Here is a 27,717-nt window from a genome sequence, read left to right on the forward strand (position 1 = left end):
CTGGAGAGTGCGAGTTTCTAGACAACACACGGCCAGCAGGGGGGGCGCACGTTTCTTCTCCCAGTTTTCCACACTTAACTGAGGGAGGACGTCAGCCAAACAAAAAACCCGCATTGCGCATCCCTGCCGCTGGTGGCCGATTGAATGGGAAAGCCAAGCCGAGACGATGGCAGCGTACATTTTGTCCTTCAGCAGTGGCGGTTGTGCTTCGTACAGGCGCGCAAGCGGAGAGGGCAAGAAAATGCATTTTGTTTTGTCATGCTCGCTTTTTCATTTCGCAGCGTAGACAAAATCCGCTGGTGCAGAGTAGACACTCGCACAGAACGGGCTCTCGCAGCCGAGAAACGGCGTGGCGGGCGCGCATCTTATTGTGCAGAATATGTACACCCCCCCCTTTCAGCTTTACAGGCTCGAAGGAAAAGGTGGCGATGCTCATGACACGTTCGCGTTCTTCCTGCCTCTCGTCATTTTACATCTCTGCACTCAACTCTCTCTCTCTATCCTTTGCATACCCCACGTCTTCTTTCCCGCCGCCTTATTCACTTGTGGTGGCGGTTTTCTTGCTTTTTTTTTCGCAGTGACAGTGCTTGGCTCCATCCAGGTTTTTCCCTGCCGCCTGCATGCTCACGGCCGCTATCCTCCCTCCTCCTCACTACGCATCTTCTTCTTTCACCGTTCGGGCGCCTGAACCCTCTTTCCATTCTCCCCTTTCACTTCCATCGTTTTATCACCCCCCCCTCCTCCCCACCGCACTCCATCCCACCCCTCGCGTCCACGCTCAGATTTTTACTTTGCGTACCGAGGCAGCATCCGGTGGTGAAGAAGAAGCACCTCAAACGCAAGCAAGGGAAGGGCTGGCTCGGTTTTCTCGCTGTGCGTGGCGTTGCCCATCACATTCCCCTATTTCACGTTTCTCTTCCGTTTTTTCTCTGAGCCTCTTCCGTGTCCATTCCCTTCCTTCTTTCGCACCCACTCAGTGGGCATATACCCTCCACCCTCCCCCCTCTCTCTGCTACGGTGGCTCTCTGCACCGCTGCACCCACCTTTACTGCTATCTTCTGTTGCTTCACCTCCGGCGTTTCTCTTGTCGTTTGCTTCACGCTGGCTTTTCGGTCTCGTTCGCCGTCTTGGTTCCCTCACGCAACCCCCACTGTCCCTTCATTGAGTTCGATTTTGGGCAGGTCACTGTTGCTGTTCTGCTCTATCTGTCGTGCACTAGAACAGTGCCGCAGGGTCGCCGTTTTTCACACACACACACACACACACGCATACATACAGACATACAGGACTGCTACGACTTGTGTCATCTTTGGCAGTCGCTCTGTGTACGGTGTCGCACCACTATCGCGCCCCCTTCCGTTTTCCTGTTTCCCTCGTTAGCTCGGCACCTCGTCACCCGAACACTTAGCGGCTCACCATGCCCTCCTGGACTGCAGCGAAGCCAGTTCCAAACTGGCCGGTAGAGCAGGAGACGCAGGCGTCTGGCGTGACGAAGCCTGCTGGCGCTTCGCCGGCACCAGAGGCCAGAAAGATCTCCGCAAACGGCAACGCTTTCGTCTCCGCTGCTCCAGCCAATGCTGGCGCCAAGCCAGCCATCGCTTACCGTGCTTTCCCAGGAAGCGGTGGCGTCAGGGGGCCTGCAGTTAACATCATACCTGGTCTGCGGCCCCCGCAGCTGCAGCAGCCAAAGGGTAACGCCATGATGATGGACAGTGGCTACGGCAACTCGATGTACCGCCCCAGCAACATGAGAGGCTATGCCAGCATGTGCGACTTTGGCGGCATGAGCTCGACGCAGCCACCGGGCTTCATGTACGGTAATCGGAATGGTATGGCCAGCGGCTCCGGCTCCATGGGTGGGGGCCAGGACGGCATGGGTGGCTACGGCTCTATGGCTGGCGGCGTTTCGATTTACGGTGGGATGGGTTGCAAATCGATGGTCTCCTTGTACGGGATGGGTGGTTCGATGAACTGGATGTACGGCATGGGCGGCAACCCAATAGGCTCCCTATACGGCATGGACGGTCCGGTGGGCTTCATGTATGGCATGGGGTGCCCGACGGGTTCCATGTACGGCATGGGCGGCATGGGCTACATGATGGCCCGCTCCATGAGCTTCTCCTCCTACGGTGGCCAAAGCATCTACGGCTCGATAGGCGGCAACTCGCTCATGAAGATTGGTGACAGCGCTTACAGCATTGGCGGCATGTGGAGTACGGAGCCGGGCTCCCAGGTGCGTCGGCACCCCGACTGCGACATGCCAACTGTGGCAAAGGCTCTGCAGGACGACGATGAGACGCGCAGGTGCCTGGTTCCCACTACGGCAACAATGCAGAGGGGTGCGGACAACCAGCTGCCCATGAAAGGTGCTGCTACTGCCGCGACCAACGGCGCCAAGGCCGCAGAAGAGTACGAGAAGGTGGCGAGCGGCGACAAGTCGAAGTTGGAGGGGGACGACCACGTGGACGAGAGAGTGAAACAGGAGACTAAGTCGCGGGCGAGGTCCTCGCCGCCGGCCGTCCTCAACAGCGAAGTCTCCGCTGCAAAAGCCAACGAGGACAAGGACGGGGTCACCTTCCGCAACGGTATCCGTGGCATCGTTATTGTCGAGAACGCCAAGAGCACAACGGTGATGGTGGAGAGGGCGGAAACGGGCTATAAGGTGTCCCTAAAACTGGCGTCTGGCGAGCCAGCAGAATGCAAGGTGAGCGAGGTGATGGAGGGCGCCGACGCGGACATGAGCAAATCCGCCGTACTGAACACTGTTTCGACACACCTGCTCAGCGGCCACAATGTCGCCTTGATCGCCGTCGACAGAGAAGAGAAAATGTCGGCAGCCGTAGAGAATGCCATCGTCACATTCTACGCGGGATCGCTTGGGAAGCTGGTGGGAGACCACGAGTGGAGGGCAACCTTCTCCGCGGCAGCGATTTCGGGTGCGACCAACTACCGCGACCTGCAGGACGACAAGGCGACGGCGGCCCTGCCGAAGGCCATCGCGCTCGGCTCCAACCCCATCTGCGGCGCCTGCATCATGGACCTCAAGAAGGTGATGATGAAGGACGTAGAGACGGTGGCAGTGCACGTGAAGGGTGTGCTTGCGAAAAAGACGCACCCGCGGGAGACCGTGCTCATGCAGGCCATCTTGCGCATCCGCATGGAGAAGGACTTGTTCATCTGCTCCATGAACGCCTACGTCGTGCGCGACAGCGAGACAGCGGAGGCCTTGGCGATCCTCGACGACCGCCGCGTGCCAGTTCCAGTGCTGCGCCCCGCCATTGGCGGGTCGACGTGCACGACCGCCGTCATGTTCCTCTCCGGCGCTGCCCCGGCGGCGGCGGAGGCAGAAGCGATGCGCATCATGGGCACCCTGTGTGCGAAGGAGAGCTCGCCGCCTCGCAGCGGTAATGTGCAGTGCTTCATCGAGTACGCGGACGAGCAGATCAAGAAGATCGGGGAGATGGAAAATCTCAGCAGCGCTGAGAAAGACCGCTGCGCGCGCATGGTGAAGAGGATGCGGACAATGGCGAGCGATGCAAGGGAGCTGATCGGCAACATGGAGATGGAGCCAAGCGTGTACCCTATTCATAGCAAGAGCAGCGCCCCCAGCGTGGCCGCACTGGCAGCAGCTGACAAGGAGAGCAATGCCAAAGAGGCCGCTGCGCTGACCGAAGCCGCCAAGACGGGCGACATCGCCGCAAACAGGAAGCCGAAGCAGGCGGCCGTCCCCGACGGCAAGGCGCCGACTGCGGAGAAGCATGCACTGCACTCGAAGGCAGACGCTGCGACGCCGGCGGCACCAGCGAGCCCCTTCAACTCAATCCACCGTCTAGCGTACCTGCAAGACGCCATTGCGCCGTCTATCGGAAAGGTGGTGCAGGTGATCGTGGACGGCGGGATGAAAGCGTATGACGTGGACGAGTGCATTGAACGCCCTGCCGGCGCAAATGTGCACGCCGTGGGAGAGTCCAACGAACTGAGGCGCATGGCGGCCTTGGTAGCCGCCGGCTTCAACGTCGCCCTGCTCGGCGCGGAGTTCACGGAGCCGACGCGACCGGGTGCGCAGATGACGTGGCAGTATGTGAGACTCTTGCTCACGTTGGTGCTCAAGTCTGCCGAGCCGGAGACGGCAACGGAGGCGACGCTGCACATGTCCGTGGTGCACGAGCGCGAGGTCCTGGCGGACCTGGGCTCCGGCGACACAGCACGACATTCCCTGGTGGTGGCCATGTCGCCCCTCTTTGGGCCTGTGGTGCAAGGCAGCACCGGGGTAAAGGCCAGCACGCCAGAGGAGTTGGAGGAGGTGATGAGCAAGACACTCGCCAACGCCAAGCCGGCGCTGAAGGATGGCGCCATGATTGTGATGACAGCGGTGGTGCGACAGAACCGCCACGACGATGTGATGGTGGGCTCCGTCTTCGCCGTCTCGTCGGCGGACCTGCGCCCGTACAAGAGCATTCTTGAGCACAACCCGAGTTACTGTCGAACTCTCTTTTCTTACGCCCTCGGTGGCCCGTCGTCTACTGGCGTTCTCATCACAGCCTCCCGCAAGATGAATGCGCCGGAGCTGGCGAACGCGTTCAGCATGCAGCGCAACGTGGCTCACGTTGGAGTGCCGGCCTCGCGCAGAGGGAGCGTGAGGGAGTTTATCCAGTATGCACGCGGCTCGCTGGAGCGGCAAAAGAAGAAAGTGGCCGCGGAGACGGAGCCGGCAGAGAAGGAGGCGGCGGAGAAGAGTCTATGTCGCCTCGCGGAGAGCCTGCGCGACCACGAGGAGCTGTTGGCCAACCCGAAGACTGCTGAGGTCAAAGCCTACCCACCCGAGTCTGTTGCAGGAGTTGCGTTGTCGCCGACGGCAAGGGAGTGCCCGGGCCGCGCGGCGACACCGCCGGAGTTGCAACAGTTTCTGGAGCGTGGCGCCGAGCTCCAGCGTGAGGAGGCACAGAAGGGCACCGCGAGGGTGACCCCAGATGCGGATCGAGCACCACAGCCACAAGAGGCCAAGTCCGAAAAGCTGCAATCACTGCAAGCGCATCAGACGGAGGAGCCAAAACTGCAGAAAGAAGAGTTGCGGAAGCCGCAGCCCGCCGAGGAGCAGCAGACACCACAGCAAGGGAACGCATTCAAGGAGGAGCCGCAGGAAGCCGTGCAGGACGACAACACACAGGCGGTGCAGATCCTGGCCGTCATCACAGAGGACATTTGCAGTGGCTTGCAGGTGAAAGAGGGGTGGTCAGTAGAGAGCAGCGGCGAGCAGCTCATCGTCACGGATGTCCAGGGGCCGCACAGCTTCCTGGTGGACGAGGTGGTAGTGCGGCAGAACCGCGGCTCACCCATCGACTCGACAGTGCTCGAGGAGTTGCGCCACCGTTTTTTGCAGGGCAACAATGTAGCCCTCCTCACCACTGAGGCTCGCGGCTCTATGGCGAGCCTGGAGATGGTGGACCGCACGGTGCGCCGCATTCTGGGCAAGATGCCGCCGTCCAACTCGCTCTTTATGTCGCTCTGTGCACTGAAGGAGAAGGAGAACGCCGTGCTCGACACGCTCACCGACGGCGGTGAGTTCCAGACCGTTGAATTGAACGCGTCGCCCCTGTTCGGCCCGTCGATGGCCGGCGCCAACTTCGTAAAGGTTAGCATGGTGGAACAGTTCTCAAAGCTGATGGGCGGTGGCCTTCGCAAGTGCGGCCAGAGTCGCGCGTGCGTCGTACTGCAGCTCGTGCAGGTGGAAATTAGGGAGGAGCAGCAGGACGTCAACGTGTCCTCGCTTCTCGCTCTCATGTGCCCTGGCGACACCTCCATCTACCGCCACGCGCTGGACCAGCCAGTCAGGGAGCACGGGCTGCTCTCCCTGGTCTTCAGCGGTTCCTGTTACACGGTCTTCGCCGTTGGCCTGACGAGGCAGCCGATCGACGAGGGCTGCCTGATTCTCCCGCGCCTCGGGCAGGCCTTCAAGGGCTCGGTGCGTAACTTCAAGCCACGCGGTGGCAGTGTGAAGCGTTTCATTGAGCACACCAACAGAGTCGTCGCGTATATGCAGCAGAACTGTGAGCGCACCACCTCCGACGAGGAGAAGGCGAAGATGCAGGGGTACATCGACGCGGTGAAGTTTATACTGGAGCAGTCCGAGGCCTACCTGGCGGACCCCGTTAACAAGATGCCGCCGAGCTTCCCCGACGTGCGCGAGCGCCGTAAGCGCTAGGGCACTTTCCTCGGTCAGTGCCGGCTTTGCGTCTGGCCGTGTATATGTTGATGAACGGTGATTTATGTTTGTCTTCTTGTGTCTGTCTGTCCTGTTCCTCTTGCAGCAAGTCAGCCTCCGACGTTTATGCCAGTCATCACTGTAGCCATTCTCTCTTCCTCGTTGTTGGAGAGGTTTGGGCGCTCTCTCGTTTCACGGAGCTGTGCGCCCGTGATGCCGCCTGCCTCTGTTGTGGATTTCCGACGACGGGGAGGAAGGAGAAAGGGGCGCCACAGCGAGAGGGACAGAAAAATGCTCTTGGAGATTATTTCTCTGCCTTTCGCCCTTATGTCCATGGACGCAAGCGAGGGCGGAGGGGATGGAGATGGATGCGTGCCCGATGGCGTGATGGACAGGAAATGAAACGTAGGCGGCGCAGCGTGAGTGCTGTTCGTTTTTCTTTGTACGAGTGCGTAAGGGGAGAGGGGGGGGAGGGGTGTATTGGGAGGGGAGAGAGAGGACAAGTGTTTTCTTTCTCTCCGTGCCTTTCTTCTCCCTGCACGCCCCGCCACACACGCACACTTCTGAAGCCCTGGACCAACTTCTTTGGCGTTTCTTTCTCTTTACTCTCTTGTGTAGTGTATGGGTGCACCAAAGGCCTTGTAGCCGCTCGTTGCGTGGATACGCACATGTCCCCATCTTCGTCATCTCCCTTTCCGTCTCGTGCCACTCGCTGCTCCCCATTGTCTTCCCCCTGCAACACTCGTCCTGCTCTCCTCCTCCCGCATCCGCGCGTGTCTTTCCTTGTCTCGCTGTCCTAGGCACTGCGGCCTAGCATGTGTATCGCTTATGGTGATCTGGAACCTGCACTGCAGGATTGGGAACGAGGGAGGCGAGGCAGGGTGAAAGAGGGAGAGAGGGGGGGGGGTGCCGTCTCGCACCCTGCTTCCCTGTTCGTCTCATGCAGTGTGAGGTGTTGCCATCAACATAGTCGATCTGTTCGCCTCTTGTTTCTTTGCTGAGGTTCTTCTCACTTGCGTCACCGTGGCATTCGCGTAGGCGATGGTGAAGGGCACGCTTCTGCGTGCGTGCGAGTACATGTGTGTGTGGATGTCGTGCACCCCTTTCTGAGGTGCTTATACACCTCTATGTGTGTGTATCTCTATGTGCATGTGCATATCTACAGATGGCGTTTTCATGTTGTGTCTGCGTATTTCTTCTCTGCGTTTTTTTCCTTTTTGTGTGTGTGTGTGTTTGCCGGTGCTGGTGCCCTGCCCTGCCCTGCCCCCCCCCCCCGCATCTCCATGATGACTGTTATTCTTTTCATATGTTCGTTCTTTTCCCATCCCTTGCTCTGCGTTTTGTCCGCTCCTCCTCTCCGTCCATGTCTTAGTCTCCCTCTCCCCATGTTTTTGCGCATGCGCGTGTGCGTGGGTGACATGGCGCTGCGGCACTGCAATACAGCAGCACTGTGTAAAAGAAGGAAAAGGCGACAACAAAAAATGCTAATAAAACGAGAGAGAAGTGACGCTGGATGTGGGGACTGGAAATGGATCCTCTCCTATGTGGTGAAGCAGGCCAGCGATGCGCCTTCAATCTTGAAAAAATGAGAAGTAACAGAGGTTCAGTGTGTGTGTGTGTGGACGGCAGGTGTATGGAGATGATGCTAGTGGGAGGAGGGGGGGGGGAGCAGGGGGCGAGTGGCGGGTATTGGCACATTTTCCTGTATAACACGACCTCCTCTCCTCTCTTCCGTGCCCTGTCGGTCTCTTCAAGCGCCCGTTTTTTCTTATATTGCCTCGGACGGAGACGGTACTCCGCACCGATGCCGCCTCTTGTTTCGTTCCCTTCTTGAGCTCTTTCTTCTTGTCTCGCATTTAGTACCGCTACTCCCTGCGCGCTCGTCGCCACCTTCCACAAAGTACCAAAAATTTCTCTGCCTCCACCCTTATTCTGGTGTGATCGACGGCGGTGGGAAAGGACTGGCGATGCAGTGGCGCGAAACACGGGTGGCCGACACCTCCATCGTTCTTTTGTTTACGTCTTTCTGTGAATTTTGTTACCACGGAAAACATGCGCACAAGTCATGTGTCACCTCCTTCCCTCTTGCTGTGCGTGAGTATCTCTAAGCTCGTGCGCGTCGCTCTTTCTGTGCTGATTTATAATGATTAATATCCTCCCCTCTCGCCCCTGATGACCGGAGACACATCAGCGTGGTATCTCATGAACCAGAACCTCACTCTCTGTGGGAGGAAGCCAGGCAGCCCGCCCTATCCCCCTCCCCACGCCGCACCACCTCTGGTGGTGACAAGGTCATGCACCAACGACGTAGGGTGGGCGAAGCGATCTATGGCTGCTGATGTCGGCGGTCAGGTCCTGGATGAGGCTGCGGTGGAGACACCTGCCATAGTGAACACGTCTGTGCCATCGAAACGATGGGCAGAGTGTCCGCGTGACGCGAACGCATCCCATCCGGTCCTCTCACTCCCTACTGGTGGTAGGCAGCCTGGGTGCTAACCCGATGTGGAGGCACCAGGTGGCGACGGGCATGATGGGGAAGTGGCTGTGAGGCGACCTACAAAGTGTCGGATCGGTAGATTTTGATCCAAGGACCGTGATCTGATGGCTGAGTTGGCATCATTGCTGTACCACGCGTCTTTCGCTGCTCTGCACCACGTGATGGAGCCTGTGCCTGGGTGGGGTAGAGTGGGGCTCAGATTATGTCCTATGGCAGAGAATGAACGCGGTGAAAGGAAAAGATTCTCCTCTATTCTTTGTTCTCTTTTGCCATGTCACGATTCGCTGTGTGTGTGTGTGTGTTGGCTATTCCTGTCCCTCTTTCTCTTCGCACTCCTGTCTCTGTCCGTGTTTGCACACGACATTACGATGTGCTTTACGTTACTTTAACAGTTTCGCGCTGTTTCCTATCACACGTATGTGCGTCTTCTTCAGCACCAGCATTTTGTCCCCACCCCACCCCCTCTGTTTGCCTCCCTCTTTGTATGCCTCATCACCTCCCTCTCCATCACTTCGCCTTTGCCCTTTGCCTGGTTGTGTTTGGTGATGTCCTTTTCGCCGCTATGGTGGACTGCGGTGCGGCTGGAAGTATGAGAGGTCTGTGTGTGTGTTTATCTCACCTTTTACGTTGGTGATGTCTTCTTGCTAACGTATGTTTCCACCTCCACCCCCCTGCTTGCGTGTCGGTGCATTCCCCCCTCGCTCACTCGTATACGCGTATGTGACAGCTGTCGTGTCTTTCTTCCTCTTTCTGTCCCTTCTCCGCTTGCTCATTTTTGCTCTGTTGACGTGGCTATTCGACGCCTCCGTGGCCTATCATGCCTATCGTGCCTCTCCGTCTCTCCCTTCCCCCCTCTCTCTCCGCGTGTGTGTGTGTGCGTGTAATTTTTTTTGTGTGTGTGCCACTGCATTTTTTTTTCGTGTTTCAGCTGCGAGCATGTGCGCGGTGCGGTTGGCGCTGTTATCCGCTTCCCTATGTGAATTGTTGTTCTCTCTTCTTGTCTTTCGTGTGGAAGAGCATTACCCGTACCAGACATCGACAGCGATGCGAAGAAGAGTGCCGGTACCAACGCACAACTTGCCAGTATGATCGCTCACGATCTCTGCGCGCAGAGAGGATTCACACGAGACGTGCAAGGAGAGGGAGGGGATGGGCAGAATACGGTCTGTTGGGAGGGGGGGATGCTGTATGTGCGCGCGCTGGGGCGAGGATGCAGGTGTAAGGAGAGATGAAGCATGGAAAGAATGCCTTTGCATGTCCGTTTCTCTTTGTCTCTTTTGCCCTCTGTCCTTGCCCTCTCCTCTGCCTCAGTGCCGCGCCTGTTCCTCTCCTAGCCTCCTCCACTAGCGGGGCACGCACGCACGCACAGCACAGCACAGGCTCAGCTATGTCGCGCAGGGAGGGCGCGTTCTCTGCCCTTTCCATATGAGCAACAACAAAAGGAACACAGCCCCGCTGCAGCGAAATGGCCTGATGGCTGAGTATTCTTTCGTTCTTACTCTACTGTTTTTCTCCTGGAGCGCGCATTTGAACTCGCAGAGGTATGACGCGTCCATGACCGGTGCGCGATGGCTCACCTCCTTCCACCCCATCCCACTGCCGGCTCTCTTTTCCGCCTCCCTTCTCTCTCTCTTGCTGCGTCGACACCTATCAACACGTCCTTGCGTCTCTTGGCCACTCTGTGCTGCTCGTGCTTCTCTCTCCCCTCGCGCTCTGCGTGTCTCTACATCTCCCACGGATGACATAGAGCTTTTGCCAGTTTTTCTTTGCTTCGTTCTCTTCTCCGCGCACGCGCATCTCTCCTCCTCCTCCTTCTCCTTCACTATTCGTCACTGAGAGCGTGCGCGTGTGGGTGTGCCGTGTATGCGTTCTACCGCCGCTCCTTCGCGAGTACACCGAAGAGGTCCTCCGCTAAAACCCAACCGACTCACATCCACTCATAAATACCTAATCACACCCCAGAGCTGAGAAGGCAGGAGTCCGGCATCGTAGAGGAACACCCTTACACACTACCCCCCCCCCCCAACACGCCGATATCCCCGCGCGCCTCGACGGGCATCGCACATAGTACGCGTACATCAAGAAACTTCTTGCTCAACGGGCACCGGCGCGCATCTTTTCCCCTCAGATAGTTTTACTGGGCCGTTACGTTCTCTAGGATGCTACCCACCCCAGTGCAAGCAAAGCATGACGTGAATGCGGCCACGCCTCAGGCGACATTGGTGACGGCAGGAGCCCCGGCTAGTGTGGCCTCCAATCCGTCTCCCCGCCCTTCAGCGAATGGCAGGCACGCTGCCACGCAGTCTGTCCATACTCGCCCGACAAACGGCACTGCGCTTCCGGCGATTGCCCCGTCAACGCAGCGCGCGACATCACAGCCGGCCGGGTTCGTTGCGAAGGCGGCGCCGCCGATACCGAAGGCGGACCCATCGTTCGTGCCCAAAAAGCCTATCTCTTCTTTCAGTCCAGGCACCTTGGCACGCAGGCAGGTGCCCGGCTCCGGCTACGGAATAGGCTCGGCTATGGGGAGCTTCGGTGGTGGCGCGATGGTGCCGACGGGCGTCGGCGGTGCACCCAACCCAGCTTATGGGGCATTGTTTATGCAGCCGCTCGGCGGCAGCAGCATGTACGGCGGTGGCTCCATGTTCGATGGACTCCCTCCCGGTGCCGCCGACGGCTTCATGTACGGCGGGCAAAACCCAACCATGATGTACAGCTCCGGCTATGGCACTTCCACAATGGACCCCTTGGGTGGTCCGATGGGCAGCATGTACGGCATGGGTAGCCTGATGGAGTCCATGGGTGGTGGCAGCTACGGAGTGAGTGGCTACAGCGCAGGCGGCTTCGGTGGTAGTCTCTACGGCGGCTCTCTGCTCGGCAACACCGGTAGTCTCTACAGCACAGGGGGCTCCCTCTATGGCAGCAGCGACCCAAGGGCAGTGATAGGCAGCATGTACGGCAGTTTTATGGGCTCCATGCTTGGCGGTTTCGGCTCCATCTACCATGTCGACGGTCCCCACACGAGCCTTGGTGTCGTGCGCACGCAGTCTATTCCAGGCTTCTCCTACACGTTCGGGTCGAACCTGGGCACTACCGCGTACCGCCCCAGCTTCTACGTCGACGCGGCGGCTTCGCGTAGCGGCAGCATGCGGGATAACACTTTTCGCATCTCCACCTCGATGAAGGCTAGCGAGCACGAGGCGGGGCCGAAGGCGAAGGCCGAGGAGACGGCCCGGCAGCACGGCTCCACCGGCGTTGACAAGGATGGGAGAACCATGGAGGAGAAACCCGAGGGCGACACGCCAGGCTCCGCTGCCGTGGAGGCGGCGAAGCCGGAGTCAATCATGAAGAAACACACGTCAGCGACAGAAGCGCCAAAGCCGCTGACGACGGCGCGCCAGCAGGGCAGCGGCGACGCAGCCGATCAGGCGGCGATGCTCTCTAGCGATTTTCGTATCCACAACGTGGCTGTGCTGCAGCAGGCCGGCGCCAGAAGTGCGACTGTGACGAAGAAAGACGAAGCATGCGTGATGAAGGGCAGGTCGTACGCGATGGACGAGGTGGTGGAGTACAAGCCGGCGAGCACGAACGCCGCCGTCGAGTCGCGTCATCTGAACGACCTCATCGAGCACGTGCTCGCAGGCCACAACAGTGCGATCCTCGTCGCCGACGACGGCAAGGCAGTAGGCGCCGCCAAGGCGGCTGTGGAGACGACCATGACGAAGCTGATAGAGGAACTCAGGAAGCCGGCACGCAACAGCTACGCGGGCCTGTCGATGACCATGTGCTGCTTGCCAAGCAACAAGACGGTGTGCGATCTCCTCGTTCACGATGCAATGGCGACGCCATTGAAGACGGGCAACTCACCGCTTTTTGGGCCCGCCGTCATGGGTCTCAAGTCGGAGCCCATCGAGAGCGGTGGCCACTTCGCGGAGCTGTACGACACCGCACTGAGGCGCGGCGATCAGAAGTCGATGGTGGTGTGCACGGTGGTCGTGTTGCAGATGCGGCCGCCCTCGTGCGAAGGCAAGGGAGAGGTGCTCCTGTCCTCTGTCTTCATCGGCGTCAGCCGCACCGGCCCAAAGGCGTTCCACGACATCATCGACAAGCTTCCTGCCTCTACGCACGAGATCTTCAGCTACGCGATTGATGGTCCTACAGTGTGCGTGCACGTCGTGTCGGTAAGCCAAGACACGACAGACGCGAAGGTGCTGGAGGAGGCGGCGAAAGTCGGAGCTGTCCAGAATAGCCCAGTACGCAGCGGCAACGTGCGCCGCTTTATCGACCTCACAGAAAGCCAACTGAAGAGCATGCTGAAGCGCCGCGATGCGAGCACCGGCTCCGAGAAGGCGGAGCTCGACAACCACGTGAGGCGGCTGAGCGCAGTGCTAAAGGACGCGAAGAGTCTCCTGTCCAACCCCCAGAACACGGTACCGCACGTCTACCAAACTGAGGTAGGGTCGAGCATTGAGACGGCGTTGGGAGAGCCGAAGACCCGTGCCGCGCCAGAAGCTGCGGCTGCGGGGGAGGTGAAGGACAAGCTGACTGCGGCTGCCGACTACAAGCCGCGCAGCACCAACATCGCAGCTCTTGTATTCGCGGATGTGGCTGAGGCGCGCGCGTACTCGGTAAAGGACACCACCGTGACGGCCAGTGGCCGGCCTTTCTCGGTGGATGAGGTGGTGATGCGCGACGCGGTGAAGTCGACGTCCACAGAGATCAAGACGACTGGCCGGGTTCTGAGCTCGTTTCTGAAAGGGTACAACGGGGCCGTCATCGTGGCGGATAGCACGGCGGTGGCTTCTAACGGGATGGAATCGCCGACAATGAGTTTCCTCTTCACGGCCGTCGCCGGTGCCTTCGAGAAGAGAGGCTGCAAGGGGGTGCGCGTCTCCATCGCGCTCTTACGGGAGTCCGGTTTGGCGTGCGACTTGAGCGACACCGCCGCAGGGCTGAAACCGATCGAGGTGTCATCGTCTCCGCTGTTTGGTCCGATCCTGCAAAACGCTGCGCTGCACCGCATTCGCGCGCAGGAGGATCTGCGGAAGTTAGTAGACAAGGCGCGGGAGCAGGTGAAGCCGCTGTGGAACGCGCAGAGTGCGGTGCACATCACAGTGCTGCATTGCTTCGCGGAGGGTGACGATGTGCACGTGTCGTCGCTGCTCTTCTCTTTCTCATCGTCCACGTGCAAACTGTACGAGCAGCTGCTGCGGCAGCAGAGCCACAGCATGCACGACTTGTTTCGCTACGCCTTTGGCGGTGCCGCCACGACGGTGTTCATCGTCTCAGTGGGCAAGGAGGACCAGGTAACTGATGTCGTGGCGTCCCTCGGCACACAGCACTCGGCGAGTGTCGTGCGCAACCGCTCGCCACGGCAGGGCAGCATCAGGAACTTTATCGCATACACAAAGGCCTCGCTCGACAAGCGCCGTGAGCGGCTGGCGACTCTTTCGGACGACTCGACAGAGAAGGCGGCCATGATCAAGGTCATGGCTCCGATGGAGCGCATGCTGAGCGACCACGAGAAGGTAATGGCGGACCCTGCCAGCAACTTCCCGCAGGCTTACCTCCCAGAGAACGGCGGCAACAAAGAGACCAACAGCGAGGCACCGGCTGCGGCCGGCGCGGCGAGGCAGGAAGGCGATCGGTGTCTGACTGGCAACGGGAACCGCGATTTGGCGCGCGTCCAGCAGCCGCGGCAGTCACCTCAGATGCCGGCCGCCGGCACCACTCCTCGCCCACAGCCAGAGGAGCCGATCGCCGGCTTCACGGAGCCGCGCGTGGTGGCCTTCGTGGGGCGCGACGTGGCGGAGGATGCGAAGCAGCTTTCTCTCGGCAGCAAAGACTACACGCTTGATGAGCTGGTGAACCGCATGAGGTGCTCCCGCGGCACCACCACGGGGCTGTCGGTCAAGATAGCTGAGATCGAGTCGCGCTTTGCTGCGGTGCACAATTGCTCCCTCATCTCCGCCAGCTCGGTGACGGATGCCCTCTCGACCGAAGAGCCGGTGTGGATGTACTTCCAAAAGTGCCTCAACAACGCCCTCGCCACTGGCAAGCCTGGCGAAGAGATGTGTGTCGACCTCTCCTTCGCGGTCGTGTCGGCAGACGAGCTTTTGACGGACCTGCTGTCGGATGACACGACGGCGGAGACTAAGCAGCTCGAGATTGTGTCGTCACCTATCTACGGCCCACGCATCCACAATACCCGCTCGGTCGCGGTGCGCAGCGCGGACGAGGTGGCAAAGTTGATGGAAACGGTTCACCTTCGCGCAGAGAGTCACCTCGGCGCGATCCGCACCGGCGACCTGATGGTGGTCGGCACGGCGCTGTTGCGCCGCCGGACGAACGAGGGCGATGTCCTCGTGGCGTCGCTGATGGGTACGCTCACAGGACCGTCGGTGAAGGCGTACAAAGAGGCAACGGAGAAGGCGCCAGTGGCGCGGCGCGCGCTGCTGAGTAGCGCCTATGGCGGTCCCAGCGCCACCGTCACATTACTGAATATCGGCGCTGAGGATGAGTCGGCGCAGGGCATGTTGTCCACTGCCATTGCGATTAGCAAAAACCAGCGCAACCTCGTCAGCCGCTCCGGTGGCGTCCAGGCATTTGTGCGATTCACCGAGGGCACCATGAAGCGCGAGCAGGCACGCGCTGCGGCTGCGTCGGGGGAAACGAAGGAGCTGCACCTGCAAAAGATGAATCGCCTGCAGCCCGTCATTGAGGACCACAAGAAGCTGTTGCAAGACTTCACGGCTCCCATCCCTGCTTACCCGCTCACAAGAACAAGCAGCAGCGACACCCCAAAGGCGGAGAAGAAGGGTGCCGCGGTCCCCGGCATGTCGCCTGCCAGCGCCGCCATCTCCAGTGGGTCGAGGAAGACACCGCAGTCTACCAAGGTTCCGACACCGGGCAGCGCCACCAAGAAGGAGCCGGTGGGGCCCAACCGCATCCAGACTGTCGTCGTTGTCACGCCGAATCGAAAGACACCATCCTCGACGACCGTGGTGCCGGTGAGGCGGGCAGACGAGACGCACATTACGATACAGATCGCTGACGAGCAGCGCACCGTCGAGTGCGATGAGGCGGTGAATCGCCTCGACCACTCCTCCGCCGTGCGCTCCGACAAGCTGAGCGCCGTGGCCCAGCATTTCGTCGGCGGCTTTAACACCGCCATCCTCTGCTGTGACGTAGGAGGGTCCAGTGCTGGGCCTACCGCCTGCGCCAAGACGGTGCACCACGCTATCGAGGCGAAGCCGGAGAACTCGGAGCTCTACATGTCCATCACCGCCGTCAAGGATGACAGAAACGCCAAGGACCTGCTAGCGCCGAGCGGCAGCAGGTGCTACACCCCTTTGAAGGTGAGCAACTCCCTCATCTTCGGCCCGTGGGTTCACGGAGCGACCATGGCGCGCCTTGCCAGCGTAGCCCAGTTTGACGATGCCTTCAGCGCCGCGTACGCGGAGGCCGCAAAGGACGGGGCCGTGTGTGTTGTGAGTCTCGTCCTAAAGACAATAGAGAAGAAGGACGTCATTGTGAACAGTTTGTTCATGTATCTGAGCACGCAACTCAACGCGCATGCGGCGGCGGTGAACGCGCCGCTCAAGACCGATCGCAGGCTTTATCAGTACGCCGTGCACGGCAGCTGCTTCAGTGTCGGCCTCCTTGGCCTACCGGACAAGGTAGACAAAGAGGGGATCGCGGAATGTCTTGAAGTGTATGCGAGGATGCGAACTATCGAGAACCGCCCCATGCGCAGTGGCAGCGTGCGGCGTTTTCTCGCCTACTCTATCAAGGCCGCGGTAGACGTGAAGTCCCGCGCGGAGCGCGTCACGGACGAGCTGCAGCGCGCGATGTACAAGCAGCGACTCGCTTCGCTGGAGAAGATGGTCGACGACGCGCGTGCGCTGATCGAGTCGCCAGAGGGTCGCATCCCCAACACGTACATGTAACCTAAACCTCCTCCCCGCCGACACGGAAAAGGGAAGGAACATTCGTACATAGCATTGCGCGGACAAAGCTCGGAAAACAAGGCAAAAAAGCGAAAGGCAGGCGGCAACGGTAGAAAGGTGAATGCGCACACAGGTGGACATGAGTGGCCTGAGAATCCTGTTGCGCCTCATCGCTCTGTCTTCGCTTTTTCTCCTCCTGTTTTTTCCCTCGTGCTCTAGCGGGCTTATCTTCTGTTTTGTGCCTCTACGCCTTTTTCATCTTCCCAGGTGAACACTGTCTCTCTCCCCTTGACGTACGTCTGCGCCTCCTTTCACCGGGGTTGTTGTTTTTGGGAAGTGGATGTTGATGAGTTGCGATGATCCCCGTTGTTGCGTTCGAGCGGGTGGGCTTTAGTAATTTTTTTGTTTTTGTGGGTGGGTGGGTAGGAGGGAGAGGCTCTCTCGTTTCTACCTCGTCGCCGTTTTTCTTTCCGTTCAGCTCTTTGGTTCCATCCGTGTGCTCTGTGCACTGACCTCGGCGCCAGCCATGCTCTCAGCGGGTTTACAGGAGTCTCTCCTGGTTTACGTGCACACCGCCTGTGTGATGACGAGTACAACATCTCGCTCACCTCTTTCTTTTTTTTCACCAGATCTTTTTGTGTGTGGATTTATCTGTCTGTATGTGCACATATTTATTTATCTGCTTTCGATAACGTCTGTCTGGTGCTTCCGTTGTTGCTGCGATTTTGGGCGCTGTCAATGTTTCAGACGTCGCACCACTGCCCCCCCCCCATCCATCACCTCTCGGACCCTGGTGAGCCCCCCATCTTGTTCTGTTTCTCGTTTGCTCCTGCGTTGGCATGTTTTCGTTGTGTTCATGTATCCATCGACGCCGCTGCTCCTGCCCCCCCAGACACACAAGTGCTCTTGTTATTCGTGTGTGTACACTTTTCTGCCAAAGTGTCGACGTCATCGCTTACTTTGCCTCTGTGTCGCTCTTCTTTCTCTCTTGTGCCTGTATGTGTGTGTGCTTGAGGATATCTTTGTTGTTGCTCTTCCCACTCTCCTCTTGGGCGTGCATGAGTAGACTCGATTTTTTTTGTGTAGGGGAGGGGGATGGAGGAGGGAGGGGCGCGTTTTTATGCGCGTGCGCGGAACCTACCGACTCTCTCTCCGTCCTCGAGCCCATTCTACCCAAGGATACGTGCACGTATATGTGTGTATGGTGCATCTGTGCCTTTCTCTCCCTATCCCGTTTCGGTTTCTCGTGTTTTCTGTGTTGAGCCCTGAGTAAAGAGGGCCGTGAGGCGGGCACAAAGGTGTGTGTGACGAGGGAGAGGAGGGGTAGGGGTGGGGTGGTGATACGATACGGTTTTCATTTAGCGTCTCTGCAGGCACACCACGTAACGGGATGGGTAGCGGATGGCGCACTCGGCTTCCCATCACCGCTTTGGCGTTGCACGAGGGGGTGACGGAGATAGCGACCGGGGGCAGTAGCAACACAAGAGCGAAAGCGAGGGCGTCGGCGAGGAGTGAGACGTGCGTGCGTGGGTGCATGGGTGTGTGTGTCTGTCGGGGGAGGAGCGTCCGCATCGTTTTTTAATTTATTTACTCCTGCCTTGTATATTGCTTCTCTCTGTCCCCTGCCCTCCTCTCTGCTACAGGTGAGGCGTTAAAAGCGCCGTTGCGGGTGATTATGACTCATTTCTCGCTCATGTGTGTCTGACACGGTGCCATGCCTGCGCGAGCAGGCACACACACATATATACATATATATATGTGAATACCGTTTTTTCCCTTTTTTGTTCCGTGTGTGCTTTGTGTTTTGTGCCGCTGTGGCCTCTCTCTCTCTGCGTACATTTTTTTCTCGTTTTCTTGTTGCCATCCTCTCCTCTACTCGTCTGCTTCTGGACTTTTTTCACCGCCGTTGCCAGTTACTCGGAGCGAGGCGGGAGGAGGGAAGAATGTAGGGGATGGAGGGGAGGGGCATAGCTCGTTGTTTCGTTGTGTCTGTGTGTGCGTGTCTTGTTGGTCTGTATCTGTACGACCCCCTGCTCGAGGATGGAAGCGAGTCTCTTTTCAGGTCTCCCCGTTGCTCCATGTGAGTGACTCTGACTGTTTCTCGTTACTGACTTTCTGGATAGTTCTGCCTCTCTCTTGCCTTGTGAGGTTTCAGATCCAGAGCGGATGGCGAGAGGAGGCCTGAGGGAGGGGAAGGGAAGGCATTCAGTGCGGATCAATGCACCCAGGTACCCACACAAAGGCGCACACACGGAAAGAGAAAGCGGGGGAGAGGACTGAAACAAAAGATGTGCATGCTACAGGGAAGGAAACATACAGATGAGAGCGGATTGCCCGTTCGCCTACCCTACCCTTTTCCTTCCCAGTGCAGAAGGAGCGGGAGGTGCACTCATCCTGCTGGCGTGCCGTCCTGCTCTGACTTTATCTGTGCATATTCTTTTCCAAAGGTTTCTGTGCCTTAGATGTTTTTCGTTTTTTTTTCACTAGAGATGGAGTTGATGGCGCGCTGCTGACGCTTTTTCGGTGATATCGGCCTTTTTTTTCATCCTCAATTGTACGCTTTCATTGTTTGATTCTGTCTCAGATACTTCTGTCGGTGTGAGAGCGTGTGCATAGGCGAGTGCATTGTTTCTTGACGCTCGCCCTCCTCCTCGGCACCTCGCCCCGTCCTCGGCTATCCCCAATGCTCGTCTTGCGTTGTCCTCCCCCTCTCTCTCTCCCCAAATGCGTGGACTGCGTTGCTTGTTCTTTTACTTCTGTTTGTGTCTCATGTGCCACAGTAGATTTTCTTATGGCTTTTCGTTTTTATTTTTTATTCACTCCCTCTCTTTTTTAGGTCTGTGATAGCCTGCTCACTGCCCCGCTGTCGCTGATGTCGATGGCTTGTGTCTCTGCGTCTGTATGTGGTCATCGTTTCTTTCGTTGATGCTCCCTTCTTTTCACCCCTTCGTCTTGCTCTCTGTTTTGCATTTTTTCGTCGGCCTCGTTCTGGTTGTCTTCTTCCGAGCCGGCCGGCCTATGACAGGTGAAACGCTTGCTTCACTTGCGCATCCCCTCCTCCCTCTCTCCCTCCCTCCCTCCCTCCTATACGCACGTGCTTTAACAACGCAACGAGATACACGCACAGAGTCGTCTACAGACCGGTGTGTGTGTGTGTGTCTGTGTGCTCTGTTTTCCTTTGCAGTTGATGTGGTTGCTCGGCGATGGAGCCGATCCCCTCCTCCTTTTCATCATCTTTCTCATTGCCGTCTCTGCGCCGTATCTCTCTTGCGTTCTTGTCTTTGCACCTTGCTGTCTTCTTCGTGTGCGTGTGCGTGCGTGTGTATGTGTAGTGACTTGCGACTGTATGCTGTTCCTCTTCTTGTTTTCCTGTCTTCGTTTCTTCGATATCCCCATCCCCCTTCGTGCTCTTTATACATTCTTTTACTTTTGGAGCCTCCAAATGCACGCGACGGTGCTGAGTCGTCGGGTGCGCATGCGGCGTGTGTACGTGCGAGCGAAACACAACGCGTGCAGGGGTTGCGTATGCATGGGACTCCTTCACCCCTTCCCCCCACCCCCACCCCCACCCCCTGCTCTCATTACCTATTTTAAACGAAAAAAAAGCATATTTTCTCCATTTCTCCCTTTGGGTCATCTCACTCGCCTTCGCTCTTTCTTACTACGCGGCAACGCTCACTCACTCTCTGTCTCTCTGTTTCGTTGTCCTCCATCAGCATCGCTTTTTTCTCGTGCTTTTCCCTATGAGTCTTGGGCGCACTGTCACGTGCTTTCCTTGCTGTTGTTGTTGTTGTTGGGGGGAGGCGGTGCCGTTGTATGTATGCGCATTCGGTTCCGCCCGTGAAGAGGTGTGCTTTGTTATGTGTAAAAAGTGAGACTTGGTTTCCGCTCATTTCTTTTCTGTCGCCTCCGTCTGCGTCTTTCTGCGTGTTCTCGTTCCTCTCCAGCTGTTGTGGTTCACGCGCCTTTTTCAAGATGTGTTTGTGTGTGTGTGCGCGTGTGTGCATCCGCGTCCGAGCATGGCGGTGATGTGAATAGAGGTGTTTCTTCGTCTCTCTTCTCGACGTCAGTGCGGCCAGACTCACTCGCGCACACCATCGCCCACACTCATACCCGGGTACCCACATCATCTCAGCACTTGTTTCTGTTTCTTGTTTCGCTCTCGTGTGGATGCCTTTGCGTGTATTTTCCTTTTCATTGCTTGTGTGTATCCCTCTCACTCTTCTCTCCGTTTCTGCATACCGTTGTCGTAGACTTGGATGATGGAAATCAAGCAACGAAGTCGACGATAAACATGTAAAACAAGACAAGGAAGCTGCAGTGCATGCTGGTGACGGCAGCGAACCTCCAAGACGGATGAACCGGAGGACACACCACCTACGCTCCATCTCTTGTTGCAACGGCGGACTACATCCCTGGAGACTAAAAGGATGAAGAGGTGGTGGGTGGGCGGTGAAGCTCCACAAGACTCTTGTCAACGTTTGGAGAGACACGCGTGCGCTGTCGAGGCGAGCTTTCAAACGTAACGCCGTATGCTTCTGTGTGCGGATCCCTTCCCCTTTTCCTCGCGCTTCAACGGCGGGTTGCAGCTGGAGGTTGAGACCCACAGCATGCTCTGAGGGTCGGCCTACTGGTCTCCTGCTCCCGTTGTTGGCCAGCTGGAGTATCATTTCATGCTGGTGGGCTCCTATGAAGGTACGAGTTGCAAGCCTACTCACTATCCTTGGATGCTTACCATCTCTCTCACTCCTCTCCTTCCCTTTTCCTTTCCTTCTCTCTTGCCATCGCCCAGTCTATCCTGCCTTTTGCGGCGTTCGCTTTCTGATTTGGCATGCCGCATTCCCTTTTCCATCCCATCCTCTTGCCCCATCTTCATTAGTTGACGCGCTGCTAACGAGATAGCAGCACGGTATTGACGCCATCTATCCATCCAGTATCTCTTCTCCTTGTGCACAAATACCCGATTCCACTCGTTTCACGCCCCCCACCCCAACGTTCCCGCCCTGTCAACCCTCTCCTCACCTCCTACGTCTCTCTCTCCTGATTGCGTGCCTTCAGAGCCCGTCTGTATTGTTGTTTTCGTAGTGCGTGTGTGCGCGTGTACTGTTGCTTTCCTTCATTTCCTTACGCGGACTGCCTTCTTTCTCCTCCACAGCCTCTTCGCACGTGCGTGTGGGTGAGATCGCGGTTGCATAAATATCACTCTACTTCCCTGTGTGTGTGTACACCAGCTCCCCTTCTCCCCTTCCTTCTCCCTTCTGCGACCCCGTGTGTGTATGCGTGTGTGTGTGCGCCACACCTCATCGTTATTGGGCTGCCCTTCTCTCCTCTCCTCGTGTTTTTGTCTTCCGACTTGCGTGTGCCCCTTCCTCTCCTCTTCCTACATCTTCGTCTGCTTCCGGTTTCGCTGGAGTCTTCCTGACTCCCCAGCACGCACATACACGCCTACCGCTCGCGAAGGCACGCAAAACAGAAGCTGCATCAAAGTTTGCTTGCCGAGTTCACAGATACTGACACGGACACGGACACAGACACACAGTCACTCTCCAGCCATGAGCTACGGCGGGTACGATCAAGGCTATGGCGGCAATCAGGGCTACGCCGGCGGCTTTGGCTGCAACATGCAAGACTACACTTACCAGCAGCAGCAGACGATGCCGTATCAAGCGCATGGCGGCTACAACCCCTATGGGCAGCTTGATGTATACCCTCCGCAGCAGATGAGTGGCGTGGCCAACAATGCTTATGGAGCTTACCAATACAATGGCTACACACAACCGTCTGGGGACGATGCTCACTCGACGGCGCTGAAGTCGTCGAAAAGCTTCACGGGTCCCTCGGCTGACGTGGAGCGCAAACAGAGCAGCGTGACACGCAGCCGCTCCATTGCCTCACGTAGCAGCAAAAGCGGTGGCACGGGCATGGCCCGTCACGGAAGCATCTTCTTCGGAACCCGCGAGCGGGACACCCAGGTGGCCATCAGCACTCGCGGCGGCATGAGCGTGCGCGGCCTTGACGAGGAGGAATCCGAGGAGTTAAAACAGTTCTACGGAGATATGGCGTGCCGTAGCGAGGAGCGGCGCATGGACGGGCTGAAGGCCGTGCGGAGCTACCGTGGTGACATCGAGGAGGGAGAAGACGTCGGCAAGCCGCGCCGTGTGACAAACCGCCGCAACGTGGACGGCCGTTCGGCGACTGGCTATGGTGGTATCAACTTCAAGCGCAAAGCAGCCATGCGCAATGGTGAGCAATGGGGCGAGGTGGAGATCCGCAGCAAATCGAATGGCAACGGTGGCCGCTCGCGTAGCGTGGAGAAGCCCTTCGTGCAGCAGCCGATTGCGGGGCCGAGCATGTACATGACACCCGTTGTGCTCGATGAAGCGCCGGTGGTGCCGCAGATATACAATCGGGAGGATGTCCACTCTTATGGCAACATCAGTGACTCATTTTCGGAGGCGGACGAGGCTGCACCGAGAGATTTCGAGTACTGAGCAAACAACGAAGGCAAGCCGGAGCTGAGGAAGACACGCGGAGGACACAATAAAGGCCGAGGAGAGAAACTAGTACTAGGGGACTCGCCGACGCCTCGAGGAATATGAGGAGAGAAGAGAACACGCCTAGACCGTCAAAGACACACGTGCACACATGGGGGAGGGGGACTTGGCGTCATCGTTGAGGTCCTTCACTCGTAGCTGTGCGTGAATGCTAGTGTGTGGGTGTTGCTGATGGCCTGTTTCACTCTTTCGCTTTCTTCGACCCTTGTTTCTGCTTCGTTTTTTTTATGTGTGTGTGTGTTCTTTGCGTTCATCTCTGCTCCTTTCATATTGCTTGACAACATTTTTTTCCCCCTTTCCTCATTGTGTATACTGTATCACCCCTTCTTGTTGGTTGTTTGTCGACTTTCCATGGCTGATTCTTACCTCACTCCGCCCTCCTCGGCGCACCCCCACCTCTTCCCGCCTCCTCCTTCCCTTTCCTCTGCGTCTTCGCTCACCCTCTGTCTCCCTTTCTCTGCATTGTTTCCATTTCTGTTCTCAGCTCTCTTCTCTCTCTGGTTTCTCTGTCCACCGCCGCCCCCCTCCCCCTCTGTCTCTCGTCGCTGTCGTCGCGTTCTTTTTTATCTGCGCTCTTCACCAATCCATTATTCTCTTTGTGCCCTTTTTCCTTGTTACCCCTCCCATCCTGTTCTTTCTTTCTCTTGCTGTGCGATCTGTGCGTGCTGCTTTCCTGTTGACTCTCTTCCTCCGCCCACGTTTTTGTCTGTGCCCACTTTGCTGGGGTGGCAGGCGTTGCTGCGGGCTCCCTCGCCTGCTGCCTTTTCTTTCTTGCCGTTCGTGGGGCTGCTACCCTACTGCCTACCCCCCAATCCCCGAACCTAACCTCCGTCTTCCTCTCTGCATTCCGACTGTCTTTGTAGGCCGCATATGTGCACTTTTGTTGCCTGTTTTGTGTATTCATGGGGGACGTGCTCCTGTATGTGTTTAAGTGTCCGACTTTTACGAGCGCGCGTATCTTGCCCTACCTAGGCGCATGTGTGTCTCTTGTGCCACTGCTTCCGTGTGCGTCTGTCTCCTCCCCTCCTCCCCTCCGACTCCTCTCCCTTACGTGCTTGTGTCGCTCAGGCTTTTCCCCCTTTTCCCTTTTTGCGCCAGTGCTGCATTCTTCTCCCTTGGCTCCCTTTTGGTTGCCTTTTCCGCACATGCTTGGTAGAACACACACACACACCGACACACATGCCCATTCTCTTATGAACATAAACCGGAAGGTGGACCTGCTTGCATCGACAGCCAGGTGGACACGTACAAACACATGCACACGCACACGTACACACACGAGGAAGACGGTGCACAGTCGACGTGCGCGCACGCCTGGTCGCTAATGGCTAGAGCGAATAGCGAAGGAAAGAGAAGTGCGACAAAGAGCGGATGAAAAGCAAAAGACAGATGCGTCTCCATGGGTCCCGCTACTCCTCTGCTCCATTCGATTTTTTTTCTTTTTTGAAGTGTCCGACGTGTGTGTTCTGCATTTTTTAATGCTTTCTTCTTTCTTTTTCGATTCTCGCTTGTGTGTGGCTGTTTGTTGTGCTCCTGTACCTCTTCTCTGTGTGTGTGTGTCTTTCTTTTTCTTTCTTCCCTCTCTTCTTACTCTGCTCGCTCTGCGTGTTGTGGCGCTCTTTTACGTCGGGCCCCGATCCTCTTCGACAGTCGCCCTGCATGGCCCCACCCTTCTTCCCATCCCCCTCTGTTGCGCAACTCCGGTCTTTGGCTCTCTGTTTCTATTGTTTTGCTCCACGGATTCTTCTCGTGCCTACCCCCTTTTCCCACTGCGCACTGTGCGTACGCAAAGCAGGTCGACAGACAAACGTCGAGAGGAAGTAGGCCGAGACACACCCACCCCCGCGATCGTGGTGGGTCTGGGTGTTACGAGTCAGCCCTTTGCGCGTGTTTTTTTTCTTTGTGGGTAAGAGGGGCTAACCCCACCCTCTACCCCTTCTCTCCCGTCTCTCTTTATTTTCTCCCACCTTTTTTTTCGTTCTCCTTTGATGTTGTCCCCTGTTTCGCGGGCGCACAGCCCTCACACACTATCGAAGGGGCTGGCCAATGGAGAGGAGGGAGGGGGGATTGGGGAGGGGACGAAAAGGCCGAGAGGCGCTGAGCGCCTATACGCTGCAAAGGATCAGCGAAAGTGTTTGCATGGGCGCACGGGGCACCGCGAGGAAGGAGCGAGGAGAAAGAAAAGTGACGCGGCATAGTCAGAGGGGCACCTGCGCTTAACTTAGAGAAACACCAACAGCGCACAGCGAGAAGCAAGACGGTGGATGTGGAACGAGCGCGAAGAACTCGTGAAAAGGCAAAGGCGCTTTGAAAAGCGTTCCAGAAGAGTAAGAAAAAGCCAAACCAACACATGCGGTAATGGTTTCTGCCCCCCTCGAAGATGCACTTGCTTGCGCACCACCTCCCCACCCCTGCCCGTCCCCCTCCCCTCCTCCTGCGCAAAGGAGATGACACCTCTCTTTTCTATATCCGCTTGCGGGTACGCTGGTCTTGAATTTGGCGTTTTCTTTTGTCTTGTGTTCGACATGTTCTCTATTTTTTTTTCGGGGGGGGGGAGGGGGTTTGTTTTGAGTGTGCTGTTGGCAGTCGTGTTGTGGTGGTGTTGATGGTGACGGGTGAGGAAAATCCTTTGGGAAGTCCCTATACGGGCTGCCCTTCTCCGGCTTCTTCTCCCCCCACCTCGCAGCCTCCTCCCTCTCACCAAGCGGAGCCTTGCTGCTATTAGTGGTGTCAGAGCCGCTGTCGTGTCTTTTTTTTCTGGTTTCTGTGTACTCTCTTTCTATACGGCACATCGTCGTTGTGCATGACCTTCTGCTCTGTTTTTTTTTCTCTATCTTTCTCTCTCGCTTTCTGTGTGTGTGCGTGGCTGCGCCATCCTTGCCGCGCTATCCTCTCCTCTCTCCACTCTTCTTTGGTGGCTGTCCTGATTGTACTTCTTTGTTGCTCGCCGTTCCCTGGATGGGAGCGAGGAGGTGCGCCCTTCCTCTCTCTCCGTGTTCGCATCCCTGTCTGCAGGACAGGGCGAAGGGTTTGTGTCTGTGTGAAAAACAAAAATAAGAGATGCGCGGCGGTCGGTGGTGGGCTGACAGCGGCGATGGCGGTTTTCAACTTTTCCTTTTTCTGTTCTCTTCATGTCTATTCCCCCCCCCAAGCCTCACCACTTTTTTTTTTCGTCGGTTCTTCACTCGTCCAGAGCTTCATCTCCATGTGCATGTACATGAATGTTTTCGTTTGCCTTTTTGTGTGTCTAAATATGCCTCGCTGTGGGCGTGTTGGCGTGTTGCGCTCTGTCTGACGTGTCTTTTGGTTTCTTTCCTTGACTCTCTGATCTCTTTTCTACTCCTTTCGATTTCCCTTCCCCTATGCGGGTGCGTGCACCATATCTTGAAGGTGCGGTGCAATGCAGCGAAGGGGAGAACAGGAAAAAGATTCACCTCCTCGACGATCCGCTCAGGAGATGCTGGGCCGAGAGTAGCGAAATCTGCAGCTGAAACGAAAGAAGAAAAAAGGAACTCGCGCTGGACGTCTTCTGAGCCTCGATGGTGCGGAAGCGTGCCCGATCTGTGCGGCAGAGTTATTGCCTGTAGGGTAGCGAGCCTGTGTGGTGCTTTCCGCCGTGGTCTTTTCGGGGTATTACATGTCGGACGAAGACACGCACCATCAGGCGTCGTTCTTGCAGGGCAAGGGACATGCCGCAGGAGGGAAGGACACAAAGACCGGAGACTTGGCTATACTCTCTCAACTCTGCCCCTCCCTCACCCCTTCTTATCTTTTCAGACGGCCCACCTCGCACCGCGCCTCCGTGGCGAAGATGATTAGGCTTCGTTCGACTCTCTCTCCCTTGCCTGTGGCCTCTCTCCACTGTTGCTTCACCTCCGTCTGCTTTCATCGCCCTCTAATGCATCAACGGTGCTGCGTATTCTTCTCTGAAAGCGCTCTTGATTTTTTTCACCCTGGGACATATACATATATATTTGCATCTCCTAGGTCAGACGCTAACTCATATCCACGTGTGCCAACCAACGTCTCCCGTTTCAACGGGCATCCTTGCTGTTGTTTGGAATCCTGCAAGCATTACTCAGCAGCTCAGCACGGATTTCGAGTTGTGCTGACAGTAAGAACGCGTATGCTCGTAGGGTTTGTACACGCGTGAGAGACGCGATTCGATTAAAAGCCGTGTCGTAACACCACCTTACCCGCAGCTCCGAAACTCTCTCTGGCCGCCGCCACCGCTCTAGTGTTACTCTCATCATGCCATACCTCGTGCAGTCCACCCGTTGTGCAGCTACTTCAGCAGAAACGTTCTCGCGCTAATCCCTCGCCCCCTTCCCCCTCTCTCCCAAACAAAAAACGAAAAGGTGACGCTCTAGTCCCTTTTTTCTTCTTTCTCTCGTACCGCTCATCCTTACCTTAACTGGGCGCAGTTCATCACCTATCCACCCTGCTTTCTCTTCAGCGAGACATCGCCAAGCTTCTGCACAAACCGGCCTTGAGCGGGCCTCTCTTCCCCCTCCC

At 57.3% G+C, this 27,717-nt stretch overlaps 3 protein-coding genes across 3 annotated transcripts; all 3 read left to right on the forward strand.

The window, feature by feature from the left end:
• Positions 1–1,417: 1,417 nt before the first annotated feature.
• On the forward strand, positions 1,418–6,202 carry LMXM32.2905:exon:5 (conserved hypothetical protein; the record flags this gene model as incomplete). The annotated part of the gene is made up of 1 exon (XM_003878500.1): positions 1,418–6,202. The coding sequence occupies one exon, from the start codon at positions 1,418–1,420 to the stop codon at positions 6,200–6,202; it is 4,785 nt and encodes a 1,594-aa protein (XP_003878549.1).
• A 4,656-nt stretch (positions 6,203–10,858) lies between these two features.
• Positions 10,859–16,648, forward strand: LMXM_32_2910 (conserved hypothetical protein; the record flags this gene model as incomplete). The annotated part of the gene is made up of 1 exon (XM_003878501.1): positions 10,859–16,648. One exon carries the CDS (start codon positions 10,859–10,861, stop codon positions 16,646–16,648), a length of 5,790 nt encoding a protein of 1,929 aa, XP_003878550.1.
• A 5,552-nt stretch (positions 16,649–22,200) lies between these two features.
• On the forward strand, positions 22,201–23,139 carry LMXM_32_2920 (conserved hypothetical protein; the record flags this gene model as incomplete). Its single annotated transcript, XM_003878502.1, has 1 exon — positions 22,201–23,139. The coding sequence occupies one exon, from the start codon at positions 22,201–22,203 to the stop codon at positions 23,137–23,139; it is 939 nt and encodes a 312-aa protein (XP_003878551.1).
• Positions 23,140–27,717: the final 4,578 nt, after the last annotated feature.

Source organism: Leishmania mexicana, chromosome 32 (assembly GCF_000234665.1).
Source record: "Leishmania mexicana MHOM/GT/2001/U1103 complete genome, chromosome 32".
NCBI lineage: Eukaryota > Euglenozoa > Kinetoplastea > Trypanosomatida > Trypanosomatidae > Leishmania > Leishmania mexicana.